At 43.4% G+C, this 23,039-nt stretch overlaps 1 protein-coding gene across 3 annotated transcripts in view; it reads right to left on the bottom strand.

The window, feature by feature from the left end:
- The window catches only part of IFI30 (IFI30 lysosomal thiol reductase), a 33,197-nt gene extending 14,888 nt beyond the window's left edge, over positions 1–18,309 (bottom strand). The window contains exons 1-2 of one of the 3 annotated variants that reach the window (XM_063455585.1): positions 18,108–18,309; positions 9,470–9,606 (exon numbers count right to left, since the gene is read on the bottom strand). In XM_063455585.1, the coding sequence (XP_063311655.1) occupies positions 9,470–9,606; positions 18,108–18,132 (162 nt within the window). In that variant the 5' untranslated portion in view covers positions 18,133–18,309. The remainder of the gene's footprint in view (positions 1–9,469; positions 9,607–18,107) is intronic. The other 2 variants (XM_063455586.1, XM_063455587.1) reach the window with 2 other exon arrangements.
- Between the last annotated feature and the right edge of the window lie 4,730 nt (positions 18,310–23,039).

The raw sequence follows: 23,039 nt of genomic DNA, 5'->3' as shown, positions 1-23,039 counted from the left end.
TTAGGCTAGTCAATTTCATAACTTTTTTCTTTACATCGCTGTACCCTAAGAGGCACCTTCTTTCTGCCTTTTGGCTTGTCTGAATAATTCTCCAAATATTTTTCATAGACGATATTTAGAATTTATTTTATTTTTGGACAAAGTTTTTTTTGCTGTGCACAAGTTTAGAAACAAGTATGTTTGTACAAGAGCATGAGAACACGGTATCAAAGATATAATGGAGTAAAAACCATCAGTATAAACCGTACCTTATGCATCACTAATAATTCTGTCAAGCACGTAGTAACAAGAAAAGTATAAAATGAAACAGTAAAATTTCCTGTTAGCAGCCGTTACAACTGTGCTGACTAAGAATTATTCATGGCTTTGCTATGCTTGACAAATTATTTGTTTTGTTTTACTTGTTAAATTCAAAAAAGTGTATGTAAATGATTTAATATGCACCTTTGACATTGTCTCTGAACCATGTCTGATTTCCTATTGCTGATATACTGGACAAGTATGTTGTATTTTGCATTCACAATAAAAAATGTATTTAAAATAAAGTAACATTTTAGAAATAACAGCATACCGAGGTATCTCTGAAAAGTATAGATTGGAGGTGATGTAGAGAGTATCTGAGTAAAGTTGTTTTGGTAGTACAAAAGAAGAGAATACAGAAGTAATTTTGAGAATAGAAAGATATAGGAGCAGCATATGGGAGGATGGTGAACAAAATAGTTGGGAGGAAAGTGGGGGAACCAAGGGAATGTGACCTCTGCTATAATTTTGGAGAAAAGGAGACAAGGGATGTCGGCATGGGAAAGACAGAAACACATGCAGTCTTCACTCCGTAGGACTGATAAAGGCTGCATTTAGCTTAAAGGAACTCTATAGTGCGAGGAAAATAAACTCTTTTTCCTGGCACTATATGGTCTTTAGGTCCCCCCCCCCTACCCCCACCCTCAGGGTCCCACTCCCGCTGGGCTGAAGGGGGAGGAAGGGGTTAATCACTTACCTTTCTCCAGCGCCGGGCTCCCTCGGCGCTGGGGAAATCTCCTCCCTCTTCTGACGTCAGCGCTAACAGTGCATGCGCGGCAAGAGCTGCAAGCGCATTCAATAAGTCCATAGGAAAGCATTTCTCAATGTTTTCCTATGGACATCAGCGTCTTCTCACTGTGATTTTCAGTGAGAAGCGCGGAAGCGCTCAAGCGGCTGTCAATGAGACAGCCTCTAGAGGCTGGATTTACCCTAATATAAACATAGCAGTTTCTCTGAAACTGCTATGTTTACAGCTGCAGGGTTAATCCTAGATGGATCTGGCACCCAGACCACTTCATTGAGCTGAAGTGGTCTGGGTGTCCATACTGGTCCTTTAATGAATATTCATTGTGGCCAATCGTGAGTATTTTGCTATTAGATGAAGCACACTTCAGAGAAATTATACAACATTTCACAATTCACATTTTAAATAGTTGAACATGTACAATAAACCTGGAGATTAAAATTCAGAGAAGCAGGGCATAGAGCTAGCAGCTATACTGAGAGGATGCATCTCCCCTGAGCACCTTTCTGAAGGCATGGGGCATGGAAGCAAAAAATACAAAGCGAACAGATTCTCTACAACCGCCAACATTGGTAATCTCCTGCGGAGACCTCCCAGAGGCCTGCAAAGGTGTTGCAGCTGAATGGGCCCTCACACGCATCTAGCAAGGCGAGCTTGGCTGATGAGGGTGAGTAAGATATCCGGGCACCAAGTTGACCCGCACACTCACCTTCCAAGCCTGCCGAGAAACCTCCAATCTCAGAGGAAAAGCTGAGGGACCTGCTGGACGAGCTGCGTTGTACTATCACAGGTGATATTGGTTTGTTCCAGCAGGAGATTGGCGGAATGATGGCGCGTCTACATAATGCTGAGCTGAATAACGCTGCCCATGAGACTTGCAACCATGGAACAACATCTCATGACCCTGCTGTAAAGCTATAACCCAATACGCAGAATGTAAATCAACCAAAAGAAACAGAGACAGATAAAAGGTCCCTAAACCGGTCCTTAGAATGGCCGGACAATAGTATATAAATTCTAGGAATTTGAATAAATTACCTTATCACTGAGGCATGCCCAGATGCTTAATTGTAACAAGGGACTCTGGAAATCTGAAAATCTGCTATGCAAGGGAAATACCTGATACAGTACAGAAGCTTGGGATGTCAGTGCAGGTCATTTTGACAACTGACCCTTTAATGCTGATGACCTCTACTGCTTGAGATCCCGTGAAGGTTCAGCCATTCAAACCCTCGGCTCAACATGGAGATGCTTAATTCTCTGCATGCAATCTTACTGTTAGACATGTGCAATTTGTTTTGTTCCGAATGTACATTCATACGAATTTCATGCCATTCGGATGCTTACGAATGTCCGAAGTACCAAAGCCCCAAAGTGACGAAGTTCGGTAGTGCCGAAGCTCCGAAATGACAAAGTGGTTTGGATTTCTGAAAAGTGGCAAAACAAGAGAGAGGGAGGAAAAATTCCGTGAAGGATGACAGGAATCTTGACCAATAAGCTAATTCCTTTTGTGCAATGTAATGCTTGCTTGCCCAATTCGGTTTCACGATTCCTTGTCTAATGAAATGAGCAAACTTTTGTAATTGATTTTAGAGGACAGCTAATTAATGGTGATTTTGTCACTGACAATTGGCCAGTCATCTTACTGTTCAGTATTACTTATTATTTTATAAAATTCACGATGCTCTGAATTATGCTGATATTGTCCCATAATATGTTACTGCTTCTGATTGTCACACATTTCCTCTTACCATAGTGATCTCTGTACTGACTGTGGATTGTGTATGAAAGATTAAAAAAAAAAAAAAAAAAAAATTTAGAGAAGCCTTTTGGATAAGAGAGTTAAATTATCTGTATTTGGAAGGCCTGAACCAAGAAATATGATGTCTCTGCTTTAATAGAGAGTATTTTTGACCTTTACAAAAAGCTTAAAGGGACACTCCAGGCACCCAGACCACTTCAGCTCATTGGAGTGGTCTGGGTGCCAACTCCCACTACCCTTAACCCTGCAAGTGTAATTATTGCAGTTTTTTTAAAACTGCAATATTTACCTTGCAGGGTTAAGTCCTCCCCTAGTGGCTGTCTATTAGACAGCCACTAGAGGACACTTCCTGCTTCATAGCACAGGTTTTCTGTGCTAGAGCGTCGCTGGACGTCCTCACGCTGTGTGAGGACCTCCAGCGTCGCTCTATTCCCCATAGGGAAGCATTGAAATTCATTTTCAATGCTTTCCTATGGGGTGCGCTAATGCGCATGCGCGGCATTGCCGCGCATGCGCATTAGGTCTCCTCGGCCGGCGGGCGAGATCAGTCTCGCCCACCGGCCGACGTAACCAGAAGGAGGAGCGGCGGGGGAGGAGGAAGCAGCGACGTGGGACCTGTCGCTGCCCCTGGTAAGTGACTGAAGGGGTTTTCACCCCTTCAGTAACCGGGGATTGGTGGGTGGGAGGGAGAGGGACCCTCCAGTGCCAGAAAAACGGATCGTTTTTCTGGCACTGGAGTTTCCCTTTAATTTTTAGCTTTTTTTTTTTTTTTTAGAACTTTGTCTAATGGGTGTTGGTGTGCACATATTATTCAATTGGTGGTTTGTGCACACATTATCATACATGCAATATATCAGGGAAAATACATTTTTCTTTTAATACTTAGTTTACTAATGAAATTTGCACTGTCACTTCGCCTATAAATTAAATTTGCACTGTCCTTTTCAAAAAAAATTCATATAAAGTGATATTGTAAATTATGAGTAAATTACCTATCACATAAAATGCAACCTGCACCTGTGATCTTAAATTACTTTGTATACATGATCAGGGCAGGATTAAGAGCACACTGGGCCTGGTGCTGACAATTATGATGGGCCTAATTACGGAATCTTATCGACCAAAAACACTAAAACAGTCATACCTCCCAAGCGTCATGTATCTGATGGAGATGGTGCTGGAGGGAAACTCATAGGATGCAGCTATAAGAAAACACATACTCTATGCTAATCTCTCTCTAATTTATGCTTTCATCTTTCAAGTACATCCAAAACCCTTAACAGCAGTGTCCAGTGAAGCAGGAAGTCAACGGGCGGGGTAAAAGGGTGGGCCACTGGTGCGAGTCACGTGACCAGACCTGCCAAAAGGGGAGAACATGCCCAAAAAGGGGGCATGTCTGTCCAAAGAATTGGAAGGCCAGCCTGGCATGAATGTATGTCAGGCTGCAAGCAAATCATGCAGGCTGTCCAACTAATGGCATACTATGCAGGCAGCACCCTGAGCTGTACATAAATGCGTCTAATGATGTGCTCACTCCATGCTTTCTGTCCCCTAGCACTCGCTGGTCCACTTGTCTCCTTACCTTCTTACTAGCAGGCAGAAGTTCCTGGTATATAGTCTGAGACAGATACAAGGTGTATGCAGAGTGTAGAAGAATGGGGACATGCCACAGTGTTAGAGAGACCAACGTCTGTATTACCTAAACTAATTTTATTGTCAGCCAGTCCACACAAGTTTTGTTCCCTTACATCCCTCTTAAGATTCCAAACTTAAAGGGACACTATAGTCACCAGAACAACTACAGCTTATTGTATTTGTTCTGGTAAGTAGAATCATTCCATTCAGGCCTTTTGCAGTAAACACTGTCTTTTCAGAGAAAATGACTCCACTGGCCACTCCTTAAATGGCTGCTAGAGGTGCTTCCTGGGGCAGTACTGCCTAGTGTGCAGCACTGCTATTCAGTGTCTCCAACCTCGGCATGCAGACACTGAACTTTCCTCATAGAGATGCATTGATTCAATTTATCTTTATGAGGAGATGCTGATTGGCCAGGGCTATGACGTGTGCTGGCTCTGCCCCTGATCTGCCTAGTTGACAGTCTCAGCCAATCCTATGGGGAAGTATTGTAATTTGCTCAGACCACCACTTCTGATGATGTCAGCAGACAGTCAGTTCAGAGGCAGAGCCAGCAGCTGCAGACTTGAATACAAGTTATATATTACTATAGAAGGGGCCATGGTGGTGGTTTTAACATAATGAAATACATGATTGTGTTCCTGACCCTATAGTGCTACTTTAAGCAAGAGTATGTGAAGAGTAGTTAGGGTTGCCACCTTTCTTGGAAAAAAATACCAGCCTTAATCATTTGTAGAGAAAATTCTGTAAAATCACCAACAAACTACTCACAGTTTGATTCTGCTGTATAGATGGATTGTTCCCAGTGTCTCAGTCTCGCAAGTCACCCAGTGTCTCAGTGTCCCTATGTATGACCCGGGGACAGAGAGACCCAGGGACACAGAGACCCGGGGACACAGAGACCCGGGGACACAGAGACATGGGGACACTGAGAGACCCGGTGACACTGGGAGACATGGGGACACTGAGACATTTAGGGAAACTGGGAGAAATAGGGACACAGACACTAGGGACACAGACACTGGGAGACATTGGGACATTGAAACATTTGGGGACACTAAGACACTAGGGACATAGAGACATGGGAACACAGACACTGGGAGACTAGGGGCACTGGGAGACTAGGGGACACTGGCTGGGAGACAGACACTTGGGGACACTGGGAGACATGGGGACAGTTGTGGACATAGACATGGGGACACTGGGACATATAGGGACACTGGGAGACATGGGGACACTAAAACATTTGGGGACACTAAGACACTAGGGACACAGAGACATGGGAACACAGACACTGGGAGACTGGGGGACACTGGGAGACTGGGGGACACTGGGAGACTAGGGGACACTGGCTGGGAGACAGACACTTGGGGACACTGGGAGACATGGGGACAGTTGTGGACATAGACATGGGGACACTGGGACATAAAGGGACACATGGGGACACTAGGCACACTGAGAGACATGGGACACAGACACTGGGAGACTTGGGGACACTGAGACACTAGCGACACTGGATGGGGGACATGGGGACACTGGGAGAAACAGCGTCCCCATGTGTCTCAGCATCCCCATGTGTCTCAGCATCCAGTGTCTGTGTCCCCATGTGTCCTAGTGTCTCAGTGTCCCCTAGTGTCTGTGTCCCCATGTGTCCCCTAGTGTCTCAGTGTCCCCATATGTTCCCTAGTGTCTCAGTGTCCCCTAGTGTCTCAGTGTCCCCATATGTCCCTGCTGCCTTTCCCCCCATCCCTCACTTACCTGAGCTGTAGAGCTGCTGTCTGGACTCTGTGCTGTGTTGCTGCTCCCCACGGATCAGTGAGTAGTAGAGATAGGCAGGGATATGCATAGACATATAATACCTAGACGCCGCATTGACCACTACTTCCTATTGGCGCTGATTTGCCTAGACGCCGCATTGACCACTACTTCCTATTGGCGCTGATCTGCAGAGCAAGGTCCTCAAAGTAAACATGGTTAGTCTTAAAATTCACCCGGAGGGTGTACTGTATAGATCCAGTAGCATGGGATATTAAATAAAATTAACTGACATTTGCTGCTTTAAGACCTCTGTGGTTATTTACGTTATCGACTAAGTTTACTCATTACATTGAAATTATTTGAATTACCAGATTGAAACTATGCGTTGCATTTGGATTTAGATTTGCTAAAATTAAAAGTTTAGTGAACTAACCCCACAATCTATCATCTTAATATACATGTTTTAAAGTGGGACGGGATCTTTGCCTGATTTGTAATGTATTTACTTTTCACCTATTTTTTTACTAATATGGATTTTGGAACTGTGCAAAATAAAATGTAGATATCTACAACTTTTTATTATTGTGAGCTCTGTCTTTTGCACTTTGAAGTCCGCATGGAGATAGCATAAAGAGAATAGGAGAAACCAAATAATCACATCACTATTTACTAAAGTGAGATTTGTCACTAAGTCAAAGTAAATTTAAAAATTAGGGACAGAAGTCCTAATATATAGACATATAATACCACACCAGGTGACCGGCCCAAAATGGCGCCCGCATTTCATGGCCCCCCGAGGTCAATACGGCGTCTAGGTATTATATGTCTATGGGTATATGCTGTAACTTCCTATCCCTGCCTCTCTCCACACACAGTGACCCCTACTGGCCGGTGCTGGTATTGCAGAGTAATCTCCACTTATTCTGAGAAAAATATCTGCATTTGTATTGCCGGTATTACTGCAATACTGGCACGGCCAGGCAGCCTCAAATACCAGCTGTGCCAGTAAAATACCAGTCAGGTGGCAACCTAAGAGTAGTGTGTGTGTAAAAATAAAATAAAAAAAGTGTTTTTTTTGTTTGTTTGTTTTTTAAATGGGCCTATTCCATGGGCCTGGGCCTGGAGCTGCAGCTCTATCAGCCCCTATGTTAATCCGGCCCTGTACATGATGACATTAAGCATTGAAAGTAAACTCTTTTTTGTATACCTCAACCTTTTAAAATATTTTTTACCATTTCCTACTTTGTGATCACTGTACCGTGTCAGTGATCGGTCTCATCAGACTGTTCTACCTGATCAACCTGACCCGTTAACTTTTTTTTTGTTAAAAAATAATAATAATTAAACCTTTCAGTGCTGATCACAGCCTGTTATACTGCAATCAGCCAGTTCTCTACTTTGTACTCTAATTTTCTACTTTACTAATTTAAGCTGACATATGACAAAGAGGCACAACAACAACAATGAAGTGCTGGCCCTTCGGTACACAAGCAGAGAATACGTGTACATGCTGTCCACAATACACAAGTGCCCGTGTATATTAGAAGTGATGCACAAGTAGAAACACAGAGTGCATTATTGAGTACAGAAAATACATGGGGGAGTAGATTTAGCTGGCAAGTGCGTACAACCATATCTGGTTTACCCCAAAACTGAGACCTGGTACAAAAAACATTGACCTATACCAAACCCAGATTGCGGGGGGGCGGGGCTGGGCCGCTGAGTTGACTGGAAGCAGAATATCATGGCTCCGGGCCTGAGCTCCTGAAAACGGCACTAAAATCACAGACAGCTCCAAAACTGCCGAAACTGTTTGGAGAATAACCCCAGCTCCAAATTGATACCAGCCACCTGCATATCGGGAGCACTGACGCCAATACCCCCGGCCTACACGCCACCACAAGCCTGGCAGTCAACACGCCGCAAACATGGTCACTCGACCTCTAGTTTTGGAGGGAGCCCTGAGGCAATTGTCCCCACAGCCCAGCGGGATCGGACATTGCTTGCCTCCGGCGGACCGGTAGCTGTGAGGCCACACGTCCTCATTCCTGAATAAGTGGCCGACGATGGGAGAGATACGCAAGAGCACCAAGTGAACATACTGGGGTACCAGAGATCCAGGGGAGGTGCAGGAGGCACTGGGACTGCAGACTCTTGAGGGGTGAGGCTGCATGCACTCAGGTTGCCCCCGAGTGCCCACTAGACTATGGTGCTTGCAGTGGGAGGCTTACGCGGACCTGGCGGAAAGCTTGAGGGCCTGGCACCCTGGGACACCGTACAACACCATTATCCCCGCTGACTTTATATGCAACCCTGAAGTTCCATGGTTTTCCACTCTGCCAACCTATGTTGAGCCAGATGCAGTGCCTTACATGATCAATGCTATTTTGTAATGTATTTATGCTTTGCCTTTCTTACTTTACATTGCTGCTGGGCAACAGACACAGTTTCACCGACATGCCACTGGCGGTAGTCTAATCAGCTAAGACCTAGTAGCACAATATGATTATGTTATAGAGTCCAATGTAGTACCCATGTTTAATTTAGCTGTGTCTTTTATATGCTTGCAATAAGGCTCCGATGGCACAGTAATTACAATATATCAGAAGACCTAGTTTATTTTTTATAGGGCTGTGTTTTGGCCATTATGCTAACTATAGTAATGACACAATCTCTGTGAACGTGAATGCTCCTGTTTGACACATACCTAGACCCAAAATCCCGCATATCACTTTTGCTTCCGCACTTATGTTATACTTAAATTTATGACTTCACCCTTAAACTACCTGCACGATAAATAAGTATTTAATATAAAAAAGTGATAACAGAAACAAACAAAAAAAAAAATAAGGAAAATTAGAAACAAAACCAAACTATATCTGTTTTTCTATAACGTATGTATGCACTGTTTACACCTCGTCCCCTGCGTGAGAATACTGTTTATTGTGATGACCTAGGTGTTTGAGATTGTTTCAAGGTTTACCATATGAGTTAAAAATAAGTCAAAAAGTCTGCATGTGATTTGATTTACTAGTTATTCTGGATTCCTGACCTTGTTATGTGTCGGTTACAAGTTGTCAACTGCCTGTACTGATTTATTGGCTTGCTATGCCAACTGCTCTAATTTCTGGATCTCCTGAAAATGGTATGCCATTTTCTTTCCAAGGGTGCCATGCTGACCCAAAAGCAACATAGGCCCAGAAAATCACTTTAGGTGCTGCATACAGTTTCACCAGCTGACAGAGGATGCCTCAGGTATAACTTTTTACCTGGGTCTTCTTGATGTGAACATACAGCACTTTGTCCAGTATGGGGCCACCAAATCTGGTACCAGTTGAGAGATGGGAACACAGGGTATTGAACGATATCTGGGGTTCCCCTGTTACCAGCAAGTAAAAAGTCCCTGCTGGAAAAATACCAAGTGAAGTCATGAGGAAGTAAATTATGAACAAACATATACCTCAAATTCTTGGTTTCGTTTTTGGTTCAGAACGTGGACAAAAGCCTTAAGGTATTATGATACATTTTAAATATGATGGCTGCTTTCTGAATATGAACCAACCTGCGTGATTTATTAAGATCCTGGTTCTGTAATCGGCTCGTTATGTAATTGGATAAATTACTTTGTGGTGGCATTATATACATGGGTGTTCCAAGAATTAGGTACTTTTAACATATTGGATTGTGAAAGAGAACACAATATACATTGTTTGGACATTGCATTTTTTTTTTTTAGATAAATTCGATTTTAGATAAATTAATTCACAAACCACTTATTTATAAACTCTCATTAACTGATTTATGACTGAACTTTTTTTTATGTTTTCATGATTTGTCACCATCTGGGAATTTTGCATAATTTGCAAAGACCCCCAATGGTAACATCGTCTCTGGGGGTCCTGTGGCTGGGGGGGACAGACAAAGGTGAGTTTTACTTAACTGAATTTGTATCTTGCAGGCACCGCGATCATTCACCATCTGCTCATCTTCCGTTCCTGGCACTTTAGCCACCAGGAGCAGATGTCACTGCTGTATTCTCATGCACGTGCAAGAGTGCAGCACTGAGGTCTATGGGTGATCCCAGGAGACACTGGGGGAAATGACAAGGCTTGACTTTGTTAGATCTTCCCATTGTCAAGCTTTGCCAAGCAGAGGAAAAACACAGACAAAAAGGTCCCTACTTTGTCTCAGTATATCTTTTGACTGGGTTGGAATTTCAGTGAAATTATTTTTGTATGTTGTTCTAGATGTATTATTGAACTTTGCTGCCTGAAATGTTTGTTTAAATGCCATATATATATATCCTTAAGTTATGATTGCTATGGCAAAGACTTGAAAAGCACTAATTTTCCTGCTTTATGTTCAAGTTCCTAATGGCGGATAATAAACACAGGGTGCTATCTGAAAGGACAGATAAGACAGGGTGCTATCTGAAAGGACAGATAAGACAGGGGGCTATCTGAAAGGACAGATAAGACAGGGGGCTATCTGAAAGGACAGATAAGACAGGGGGCTATCTGAAAGGACAGATAAGACAGGGGGATATCTGAAAGGAGAGATAAGACAGGGGGCTATCTGTAAGGACAGGTAACACGGGGGGGGGGGGCTATCTGAAAGGACAGGTAACACAGGGAGGGGGGCTATCTGAAAGGACAGGTAACACGGGGGGGGCTATCTGAAAGGACAGGTAACACGGGGGGACTATCTGAAAGGACAGGTAATACGGGGGGGGCTATCTGAAAGGACAGGTAATACGGGATTGCTATCTGAAAGGACAGGTAACACGGGGGGGCTATCTGAAAGGACAGGTAACACGGGGGGGGCTATCTGAAAGGACAGGTAACACGGGGGGGCTATCTGAAAGGACAGGTAACACGGGGGGGGCTATCTGAAAGGATAGGTAACACGGGGGGCTATCTGAAAGGATAGGTAACACGGGGGGGCTATCTGAAAGGATAGGTAACACGGGGGGGCTATCTGAAAGGACAGGTAACATGGGGGGGCTATCTGAAAGGACAGGTAACACGGGGGGGCTATCTGAAAGGACAGGTAACACGGGGGGGGCTATCTGAAAGGACAGGTAACACGGGGGGCTATCTGAAAGGACAGGTAACACGGGGGGGCTATCTGAAAGGACAGGTAACACGGGGGGGCTATCTGAAAGGACAGGTAACACGGGGGGGCTATCTGAAAGGACAGGTAACACGGGGGGGGCTATCTGAAAGGACAGGTAATACGGGGGGCTATCTGAAAGGACAGGTAATACGGGGGGGCTATCTGAAAGGACAGATAATACGGGGGGGCTATCTGAAAGGACAGATAACACAGGGGTGCTATCTGCAAGGGCAGATATTAGCAGCATTTGGCTGTAAAGCAAGGTCCAGGAGGTTAGAAACCTGTTTGTTAACTAGTTAGTCAGAAACCTGTTGGTATATAGTGTCTACCACCTGTTGTTAATTACAAGAGCTCACTGCTGATATTAAGCAACCATATTGGAAATGAGCCCCTATTGGATTAACTTTGTAATTATAAGCAGCCTCACCACACAAAGCTGGGAGCAATGTATGATTCCTGCTAGCTTGTATTTCTCTTCTTCTTGGGAGTGAGAGATAAGAGTTGTGGTGCATGTGGTTTGTGCATTTTTATATACGAATTTATAAAAGGACACAAAATTAAAATTGGCATTGTCTGTTTTTTATTTTTGCATGTTGTTCTGGGAGTATTATTGAACTGCGATGCCTGAAATGTTCTTTTCAATGCCATATATATCTCCTTAATTCTTAATTCGAGGTGTCAGCCTTTCCTGCAAATAAATGCCCTCTAAACTTCTTCCTCAATACAGCTAGTATGACTCATTCTAGTTTATCAACTTGTCATTCCCGCACCTCCACTATTTATTTAGACAGACAATCATTTCCCGATACCGGTCAAATGAAAACCCAAACATGACATTAGTAATTTGTCGGTACAGTGCCAATAGATTAGATTTGTATTTTTTTTTGCAACAAAAACTGGGGTGGAGGGCAACCACCTGCCCCTATGGACCAGCCTCCACTGACTGAGCCATCTGGCAACCCTTGGGATATTTGGCTTATACATTCTGTCCTGGGTTTTTTGGAATTGTGCCCAATCAAAGCTGCATGAGCACTTCTTTGGATACATTCACTCTGCATGCTTTCGATTAAAGGACCACTATAGTGCCAGGAAAACATACTCATTTTTCCAGCGCCGGGCAGGAGACTCTCCTCTCATCCTCCTTCTCATCGGCTGAATGCGCATGCACGAGCCGCGCGCGCATTCAGCCAGTCCATAGGAAAGCATTCTCAATGCTTTCCTATGGACGCTGGCGTCTTCTCACTGTGAAAATCACAGTGAGAAGCAAGGAAGCGCCTCAAGCGGCTGTCAATGAGACAGCCACTAGAGGCTGGATTAACCCTATTATAAACATAGCAGTTTCTCTGAAACTGTTATGTTTATAGAAGAAAGGGTTAATCCTAGCTGGACCTGGCACCCAGACCACTTCATTAAGCTGAAGTGGTCTGGGTGCCTATAGTGGTCCTTTAAGTCTTGCAGTGCTCTGAGCATGGGCTGCCCTGAGTTGGGCTTGCCAGACACAATGACAGTCAGCCAGCCATCCTTTTCAACCAGCCTGCTTCCTCCTGGTCTACCCACGATTGCACCCACCTTTCATGTGTATGATTGTTGGTAGGTAGAGAATCACATAGAAAATATAAGATTTGTATCTTTATTAAAAACTGGATTTCTAGTACCAGGTGCATTTGCTCTATGAGAAGCATTTGCTTGGAAGAGAAGTGAGCAAGCATGCTGTAATACTGGTATGAAAATTGTTATTTTAAAAGGTCAAAGTTAGGCCAGGACACATAAAATAAATATATAATATATTAATTTGTGTGACTATATTTTTCCTTTAGGAATCAATGTGCATGCTGGAAATCAAAGTATTTGAACATCTCCAAAATAAAAAAAATAAAAGAATTGTCATTTTTGTAAACATCAATTCGCATTGCTTAACCAGCTATCACTGGAATATTAGTTTTTTTGAAAAAAAATCGACAGAATATTTGTGAACTAACATTCTTTGATAGTCAGCTGCTGAGCATCCTGGAAATTGTAGTTCACAAACTTCCTTTTTAGCTGTCCATTCATTCCACCTGCCTCTTCAGGCATGGCATGTGCCATGTGAAGGGGGTAAGAGTTAGCAGTCTTGCTAGTGTCAATGTAGATAGGGAATCTGCCAAGCAATCCCTGACTTACCCCCTATACACAAAAATTTAGCAGAAGCAAAATACAACACTTTCACTCTAAAAGTGAAGCTTTGTGTCTATTTGCTTGAATCAAGATCATGATCCTTAGGTGAAGCCCCCCTTTAACTCTCCCAAGCTCACCTTCAAAAGAGACCTGATATGAAGTGAAATTAGGATATATACGGACACAGAGTGTGGCTCAAGCAGACTGATAGGGTGTCACACATTCTAGAGCCATCACAATTCTCCAAACTCTGGCTCTCCATCATGGGAGCTGTAGTTCAGCATCTGGAGGGCCGAGGTTTGGAGAACCCTGATCTGGTGTCATCTCAAACAAAGCACTCTGTAGTGGCACAAACACATTTCTATTGACACAACTCCAAATATTCCTGCAGCAGGGTTACATTGTTCCTTCGTCATTTTGGACATGACTCACACTCTGTTTAGGGAGTCATGTCATTCTTGCATCTCTTAAGACTCAACCTATCTATAATGAGTCGCACCATTTTTGTGTAATTGTTGATGCAATTCATCCCACAGGTCAGTAACGTTCTTCCTGACATCATTGGTGACATGAAAACAGCATAAAGCTATTTGTACCATCTGGAGCATGGGACTAACACGAACCAAAAATGTTGAGTCTTTAAACTGCTCCTGCCATGCATGGCAAAGGTGGACACAATTCACATAATGGAGCAGTACATGTGTACTGAATGAAAAAGAACAAGACAGTATGAAGGGAATCTGATACATTGAGGATGAGATACATGAGGACACCCTATAAGGCTTGCAGAGAAGGTGAGCTTTAGATTTAGGAGAAAATATGCATACATAAATGGGTGGGAAGAGAATAAAAAGAAAGAAGGAGGAAGTTAATTTAGAGGAAGCTAAGTGAAGAAAGAAGGCACAGACAAGATAAAAAGGGAAGGGGGTACTGAAATGAGGAAATGGTGGTTAAAAATGTTATTTTAAACATTTCAGATCTGTCACTTGATTTTCATAGTATATCAGTTACGTGGGATTAAAACATGTGTCACTAAATTAAGTGGGAAAATAAAAGTTTAAGAAGACAAAGCTTATTCACTAAAAGTAAAAATACCAGAATACAAGATCATGATTTAAAGGACCACTATAGGCACCCAGACCACTTCAGCTTAATGAAGTGGTCTGGGTGCCTGGTCCATCTAGGGTTAAGCCTGCATGCTGTAAACATAGCAGTTTCAGAGAAACTGCTATGTTTACATATGGGTTAATCCAGCCGCTAGTGGCGGTCTCATTGACAGCCGCTAGAGGCGCTTCCTTGCTTCTCACTGTGATTTTCACAGTGAGAAGACGCCAGCGTCCATAGGAAAGCATTGAGAATGGCTTTCCTATGGACTGACTGAATGCGCGCGCGGCTCTTGCCGTGCATTCAGCAGATGACGTCCAAAGGAGGAGGAGCGTCCCCAGCGCAGAGGGAGCCCGGCGCTGGAGAAAGGTAAGATTTTAACCCCTTCCTCCAACTTCAGCCTGGCGGGAGGGGGGCCATGAGGCTGGGGGCGCTTACAAACGAGTTTGTTTTCCTGGCACTAGTAGTCCTTTAAGGGTTAAAGATTTGGGGGGAATGTGCATTGTGCATGCTAGGAAGAATTCAGTGTTCTTAGTCAAACCACATGTAGAGGTAAGCATGTGCTTTACTTGTATATGCTGGACAAGTCATCACAGCTTTAAAACTTTATCGGAGTAAGTTAACATTTTACTCTAACAATGGTTTGTTATAGGTATGCTGTAGGATGTTACGATGTAAAGCACTTTATGTTAAACTACTTAATATTATTTTGGATCCCATCCTTTGAGGACCATGGGATAGGGAGGTATATCATTGCTGTTTCAGTTTTGCTTTTCTGGTCTCATTATCATGGCAGGCTAATACACACTACATTAATGTGCTCAACAGAGGAACGAGGCTTTAAAAAAAAAACCAGAGCCACGGAGGAAGATATCGAGGAAATCCGTAGTGATATGTCCACTATAAAAAAAAAAACATACTCTAAAAACAAGCTACTCAGCAGACTCTAATGCTGCAACTGCCCTCACAGAAAGACCAGTACTGCCACAACCATATTAAGATCTGCAGCATACCCCCGTGATAACCATAAAGGAATTACCACACTATGCAAGAAGGCTAATAGGCTCTCTACAACCACCTGCTAGATTATATCGTCTTCCTACAACAAACAAGCCTCCTGTCCCAATTACTGTAGATGTCATCCTCTGATGCTCCTCATCTTAAGATAAAGGCCACGTCATAGTGGCATTGAGGTAAGACTCCACTGTTATTTGAAGATTCACAATTGTCTTTCTACCCAGACTTGACTAAGGGCCAGACTGGGGTACCCAACAAGGTACCTGGCTGTCCTGGGCCTGCTATCTACCTTTGAGCCACAGCAATTCCTAGTTCTTATTCTAGTCTGAGATTGATCAGCCATCAGCCATCAGCTGGGTACATAAGCACGGTCTCGCCCTGGGAACATTATCAAGTTTTTGATCCTGTTGTGTGTGTTCAGTTCCTGTGTTCCAGTCTCTTGAACTTTAACTCCATATTGACCCTGGCTTCTGTCTTCGTTTATCCGGATCTCTGGCATCCTTTGAGTTCGGCTATCCCTTGACTATCCTGCTGTTTGTGTCTGTCGGTGCCGCATTGGAATCACCTTTCCCGCACAGCCCCCGTTTACAGATTCACCGTCCAGGTGGCTTCTTATCTGGTCACCTTGGACTGTGTATCTGGAAGGGTGAGCAAACATATCTACAGACTCCCATCTCAGATAAGAAGCCTGACAAATCCAGTTCTACTACTTTCCCACTTTGTTGTTTGGTTGTTATCTCCCTGGATTTTATTGTGTTTTTATTCCCCCCATCCACTAAACTATAAGTTTGTTTGAGCAGGGTCCTCATCAACCTATTGTTCCTGTAGCATTTTGTAATTGTCTCATTTATTGTTAAATTCACCCCTTTTATAATATTGTAAAGTGCTGTGCAATAAATTGGTGCTATATAAATGTCATTATTAATAATAATAATAATAATAATAATAATATGTAGCAATCGCAACGGTTCGTTCATAGAGAAGGATTGAAACCGAAACCAATGTTTCTCTACAATAAACTCTCATAGCTGCTTTTAGTGAGCACTTAACCACCAAGAAACTTTATAAATGTGCCTATTTCTCTTGAAAGGGGGAACTATTTGAAAGAAGATAAAAGATACATGCTGTTAATCCCTAAAGCACTTCAGTAATCTTACCCCCTGAGTTAACCCGTAGAGCAATTACTGAAGCAAACGTTAGGGATTTGGAGTGTGTTCTTTAAGATCGATAAGATATCTCTGCTGTATTTATTTATTTTTTTAAATTCATTGATTTTTAATTTAAAAGCACAATACCAGTGCCTTTTATTATCGTATTTCTAATTGCCTAAGCCAGAAGCTTCCTATATTCTCGTGCACTTGTGTGATAGGCATTTGACCAGCACAGTTCAGCTAATATTATTCAAAGAGATAGTAACGTAATGCTGCATTAATTCTTTTGGGGAAATATTTGGTAGACACTTTTCTGAATAAATCCAGGCAATTTATAGTAAGAGGTTTCTTATCAATACCGAATAGCCCAACATTTAAATCCGTCACTACAAATCTTCTGATTAAAACCATAGCATGGCTAGCTGTGATAAGGTGTATTGAATTTTCAGCGACGGTATAAATATTTCCCCTCTATTTCGGAGAGAGGGGTATGATATCAACTCCGTGGTTTCTGAACAACTGCAGAACAAAGATGACTAATCCGGGCCAGGAGTTGAAACTAACTCCAAACTTCCCTCAGCTGCAAGGTACTATTTAGTGGGGGTAGACATTCAGAGGGGAGAGAAACTTGTTGCAGCAAAGAATGATGAAAAATCCAAATATACAGTAAATATGAAGGTTTATGAATCCGGTGTTTGTTAGTTTAACCTGAAGTAGGAAAGGGATGTTCTACTTCAACTTGTTAGTGCACAGATGAGCTAGGATTTCCTTTGTAGGGAAATTGTATGTTTTAAGTTGCCTGCTACTGTACATTGAATATGGACAATGGTCATTATTGCAGACAATAAACGGAGTGCTTTGTGTCTCTATAAAGCTCTGGTTAATCAATACGTAGAGGACTGTGCTATTTTCTAAAGATCTGATGCCCTGTGGGGGAGCAGGATCACAATATCATAGAAAGCAGCCTACTGGGTGCATTACGTTATTATATAGCAGGGATAACCAAATATTGGAGCCCTTGTTTTTTTTATAGAACCAAAATCTCTAGGATTCTTGGACCGGCTATAGGTGTAGTTTAAAATATGATCTTTTATTACAATAATACTATTAATAAAGTGCCCATTTTCTGCAGAACTGCACATTGAGTCCACGAACCATACAACTATGTTTGACTTGCAAGTTTAACTTACATGTTACAAGTGCTAATGAGGACCTTGCTCACATGAGCTTACAATCTAAACGAGATGGGGTACAGATAACCAAGAAGTAAAGGGATTTTCTTAAAACATTTTCTCATGACAGAACACAAATGTGGGAGAGAAGTTCTAACTAAAAGTAAACATTATCTTATAACAAGTGGTCTTACCTGGCAAGCTTTGGCAGTCTCCCATGAATTACACCATTCGCTGGGAGGAAGGTTACAGGTTTCCTGAGATGTAACAGCTAGTAAAGGGACAGCGAGGAGAAACAGCACAGCGTTCATTGTGTTCAAAGTTTGCTGTGTGTTTGGAAGCTGCATAGAAGCAAGTCATGCAGCGAGTTCCTGTCTTCAAATCTCAGCATTCTTCCTGATCCTCCCACAAATGACAGCACTGTGCAATTTGCCTGTCTTACAAAGAGCTTATTGGTAAGCCTTTTGGTTCTATGAAGAAAACTTTCGGTAGGATTGTTTCTCATTAGACCCCTACAGAGTTATTCACTAAAGTGAGAATTCCAAGTAAATTCAAAGTGGATTTCATTTACAAGGCCAACGTAGCCGAACAAGAAGCATAGCTGGCGTCGAGAATATTTTCCATTTTGACTTTTTCTACCTTAAATCTAAAATTTGCTTTAAACTTGCATATCTATCTTTAGTGAATAACCTTGTTCGATAATGTAACTTTTTTTTGTTTGAAAGCGCCTGGTAATGCATGTCTTTGTTTGTTTGTTTTTTGTTCTTCCAGACTCATAGAATATGTATTGTTTGTTTTCCATGGGTAACGTATTGAGTGTCAAGACAGTTGAGTTGTTTGTGTTTGCTTCTCCCCCTCCTCCCACACAGGATGCTATAAAAATAAGCTTGAGCTCTTTAATGTTTATCTCGATTAACAGCATAGGTGTACCTAGGCACACCCTAATGCAGTCAGAGGGCTGGCACAGAGATAAAAGGGTCTCCTGACAAGCCCTGTGTTCCCTGGTAATAGGGATAACTTTAAGTGCCTCAGTCCCTCACCTCCTTAAGTCAAGCCATGACGATGGCTGCAGCCACTGATACAGAGGGGTAACAGGAAGAAATTGGTCTTACAGACTAAGTTCTCCATTTCGTCTACTCTATTAGAGCATTACCGCAGCCAGGGTCGGCCTTACGGCGCCCTATGCAAAACAAATCGCCACAGCACCGCTTCCCGGTCATACCCCTTCATAGTTAGATAGCTGAAAAGAGACTTGCGTCCATCAAGTTCAGCCTTCCTCACACCTGTTTTTTGCTGTTGATCCAAAAGGCGCAAAAAAAAAACAAAAAAAAAACCCCAGTTTGAAGCACAATTTTGCAACAAGCTAGGACAAAAAATTCCTTCTTGACCCCAGAATGGCAGTCATATTTATCCTTGAATCAAGCAGTTATTACCCTACATTGAAAGATTATATCCTTGAATATTCTGTCTTTGCAAGTATGCATCTAGTAGCTGTTTGAACATCTGTATGGACTCTGATAAAACCACTTCTTCAGGCAGAGAATTCCACATCCTGATTGTTCTTACAGTAAAAAAACCTTTCCTTTGCCTTAGACGAAATCTTCTTTCTTCCAGTCTAAACGCATGGCCTCGTGTCCTATGTAAAGTCCGGTTTGTGAATAGATTTCCACACAATGGTTTGTATTGGCCCCGAATATATTTGTATAATGTTATCATATCCCCTCTCAGGCGACGTTTTTCTAAACTAAATAGGTTTAAATTTGTTAACCTTTCTTCATAGCTGATATGTTCCATTCCTTTTATTAATTTTGTAGCCCGCCTCTGCACTTTTTCTAGTGCCATGATATCCTTCTTTAGAACAGGTGCCCAAAATTGCACAGCATATTCAATATGTGGTCTTACCAGTGATTTATAGAGAGGCAAAATGATATTCTCTTCCCGAGAATGAATGCCCTTTTTCATGCATGACAATACCTTACTGGCCTTGGCCTTCATTTATGTATAGTGTATGCAAAAGGGTGTAGTGTTTATATAAGGGATTTATTAAATGTGTGTGAGAGGCGTGATGTCTGTGTGTGATATGTATGCTATGTGATATTTGTGATGGGTATTTAATTCAGTAAAGAAATATGCATGTAGGCCCATGTGTGAATTCAGGTATGTATTTTTGCAGCTAACTTAAATCCAACATGTTGTCAGGATCATCATTGTGTTTTACACAATATTGTGTATTTGGCTCTGGCTGGGATCGAACCTGAGTTGCCTGCATCCCAGTCAGGATCCTTACATTAGTCTCCACGCATCTTTGACTGTTTCTAGATGTTCTTGGTATCCTGTAGCCTGAGCCTGTTTGCCTGGGATTTGCACACCTGTTCCTGGTTCCATGATCATTGCTTGAGACTCCCTATTTAAACCCCGCAAGTCTGGTTCTTGTTGTCAGATCGTGTTTCCTGTTCCGTTTGGTTTCACTGCTGTTCATCTGACTCCTGGTTTTGATCTCCTGCTCGTCTACTGTTTTCGCCTGATTGCCGCCAGCCCTGACTTCTGATTCTGTTACCAACTACTCTTCTGGATTTCCCTTGTCTGTACTGCGTTCCAGGAAGCACTGGTTATTTCAGCCCCAGTGCACTGTGTCACACCCTTGGGGATTTCTGTCCTGAGTCCCCTCGGTCTGTGCCGAATTGCAAAGGGTGCCTTAACTCTGCCTGCCAGACTCCCACTCCAGGTAAGATCCCTGACAGTACGATCTGACCAAATGGAGTCTGCAGAGTTGAGGAGTACCGTTGCAGCCTTGACCCAGCAAGTTTCCCAGCTCACCCAGGCTTTGCAGGGCTTACAGCAGGAGCTGGCTTCCCTTAAAGGGAGAGTAACCTATGACTCTGGACTATCTGAACCGCTGGCTGCTCTACCTGAGAAATTTTCTGGGATCCGGTCTAAGTTTGACACCTTCAAAGTTGACTGCGAGGTCCTGTTCTCCTTGAGACCACTTACCTATGCCACAGATGTCATTAAAGTGAGGACAGCAATTACCTTATTGTCGGGGCACCTTAAGATTTGGGCCCACCAATTGTTACTCACCAAAAGCCCAGTCCTGGATTCCTGGGAGTCCTTTATTCGGTCCTTGGGGTTACAATGCAACAAGACACAAAAGTCCTATGTACAGAGAACACCTACTGTTGCTTCCCATATATTGCAACCCGGACTGGAAATGGTTTACACTACTCCTTTCACTCGGACTGATGTTACTACTAACCCTACCTCTCCCAAGTCTCCTGAAATGCCTGAAACATCCTATACATCTGGCAGCGAGGCGGAAGAACCCATGGAGATTGGACTGGTTAGGTGCCGTCAGTCATCTCAAGAAAGGGCAAGAAGGGTGGCGCATGGACCGTGTTTTTACTGTGGGGAGAGGGGGCATTTAATCTCCTTTTGTCCCATTCGTCCTTCTAGGCCTCGGGTTCTCCGTCTGGGTACTACTCCGGCATATCCTATGAGACCTGTCTGCCAACATGCTGCCCGTCCTTGCTTGACCACTTTGAACAATCCTCCGTCTTCTACAGTTGTTGCCCCTGAGGAAGTGCTGGAATCAGTTACGAAAGAACCTGAGATCGCTATTTCCACTAAAGAGTCTGCTTCTAGGAAGGCAAGCACCACAACCACTACAAGTCCCTCCTGCTGGTTGTACCTATGCCTCTAATGGGACTCTAGTCCGGAAGGAGCACTTGCAAGTTTTTGAAAAGGCCCTAATAGCTATGACCTCCACTCCTACAAGTACTACTAAAACCAAGAGAACTAAAAAGTAACCTCCTGGGTCATACTTGCCTTCCTCTTCTCGCCTACGGCATCTTTGAAGGGGGGGTAATGTCAGGATCATCATTGTGTTTTACACAATATTGTGTATTTGGTTCTGGCTGGGATCAAACCTGAGTTGCCTGCATCCCAGTCAGGATCCTTACATTAGTCTCCACGCATCTTTGACTGTTTTTAGATGTTCTTGGTATCCTGTAGCCTGAGCCTGTTTGCCTGGGATTTGCACACCTGTTCCTGGTTCCATGATCATTGCTTGAGACTCCCTATTTAAACCCCGCAAGTCTGGTCCTCGTTGTCAGATCGTGTTTCCTGTTCCGTTTGGTTTCACTGCTGTTTATCTGACTCCTGGCTTTGATCTCCTGCTCGTCTACTGTTTTCGCCTGATTGCCGCCAGCCCTGACTTCTGATTCTGTTACCAACTACTCTTCTGGATTTCCCTTGTCTGTACTGCGTTCCAGGAAGCACTGGTTATTTCAGCCCCAGTGCACTGTGTCACACCCTTGGGGATTTCTGTCCTGAGTCCCCTCGGTCTGTGCCGAATTGCAAAGGGTGCCTTAACTCTGCCTGCCGGACTCCCACTCCAGGTAAGATCCCTGACACATGTATTGTCTGTATGACTGTTTCTGTGTGTACATGTGACACTAAGTGTGCAGTTATAGATCATGCCTCCTAACTGTCCTGCTTTTAGCAGTTTTGGGATGCATCTGGAGACACTAGAGAACTGTCCTTGAGCAGCACATTGTGAGCACATAATTAAACTTACTTGCACTGTGCAGCGGGCACTAGGACCATATCGGGATCACTTCAGCAGCACTCCCTCCATAGTACTCATAGCTGGGGATAGGCAGGGCTGCCTGTCATGTGGCGGGCCTGTCTTTCCTTTTTTTTTTTTTTTGGTCTGGCCCATCCCTTCTTGGATAAGACCACGCCTTTTCAGCGGTTCTGCCCACTGTGGGCGCTGCTAGCCGGGCCAGCCTTAGGTCATTAGGCGCCCTGTGCGAAAAGTCTTCACGGCACTCCCCCCCTACCAAGTTGCCTGTATACAATTATACCCACAGGCACAGGTAGACAGTCACACAAACAGTAACAAGCAAACAGTCAGACATGCTCAGTTACAGGCAGACAGTCACACACACACACAGTTACAGGCAGACACAGTAACACATGCTCAATTACAGGCAGGCAGTCACATAGCCAAACACACAGTTACAGGCAGACAGTCACACACACAGTCACAAGCAGACAGTCACACATACTCCATTACAAGCAGACAGTCATACACACTCAGTTACAGGCATGCAGACACTCACGCACGC

Source organism: Pelobates fuscus, chromosome 5, assembly GCF_036172605.1.
Source record: "Pelobates fuscus isolate aPelFus1 chromosome 5, aPelFus1.pri, whole genome shotgun sequence".
In the NCBI taxonomy this organism is placed as follows: domain Eukaryota; kingdom Metazoa; phylum Chordata; class Amphibia; order Anura; family Pelobatidae; genus Pelobates; species Pelobates fuscus.
Note: the sequence above shows the minus strand (reverse complement) of the source record. Positions and strands in the feature narration are given on the sequence as shown.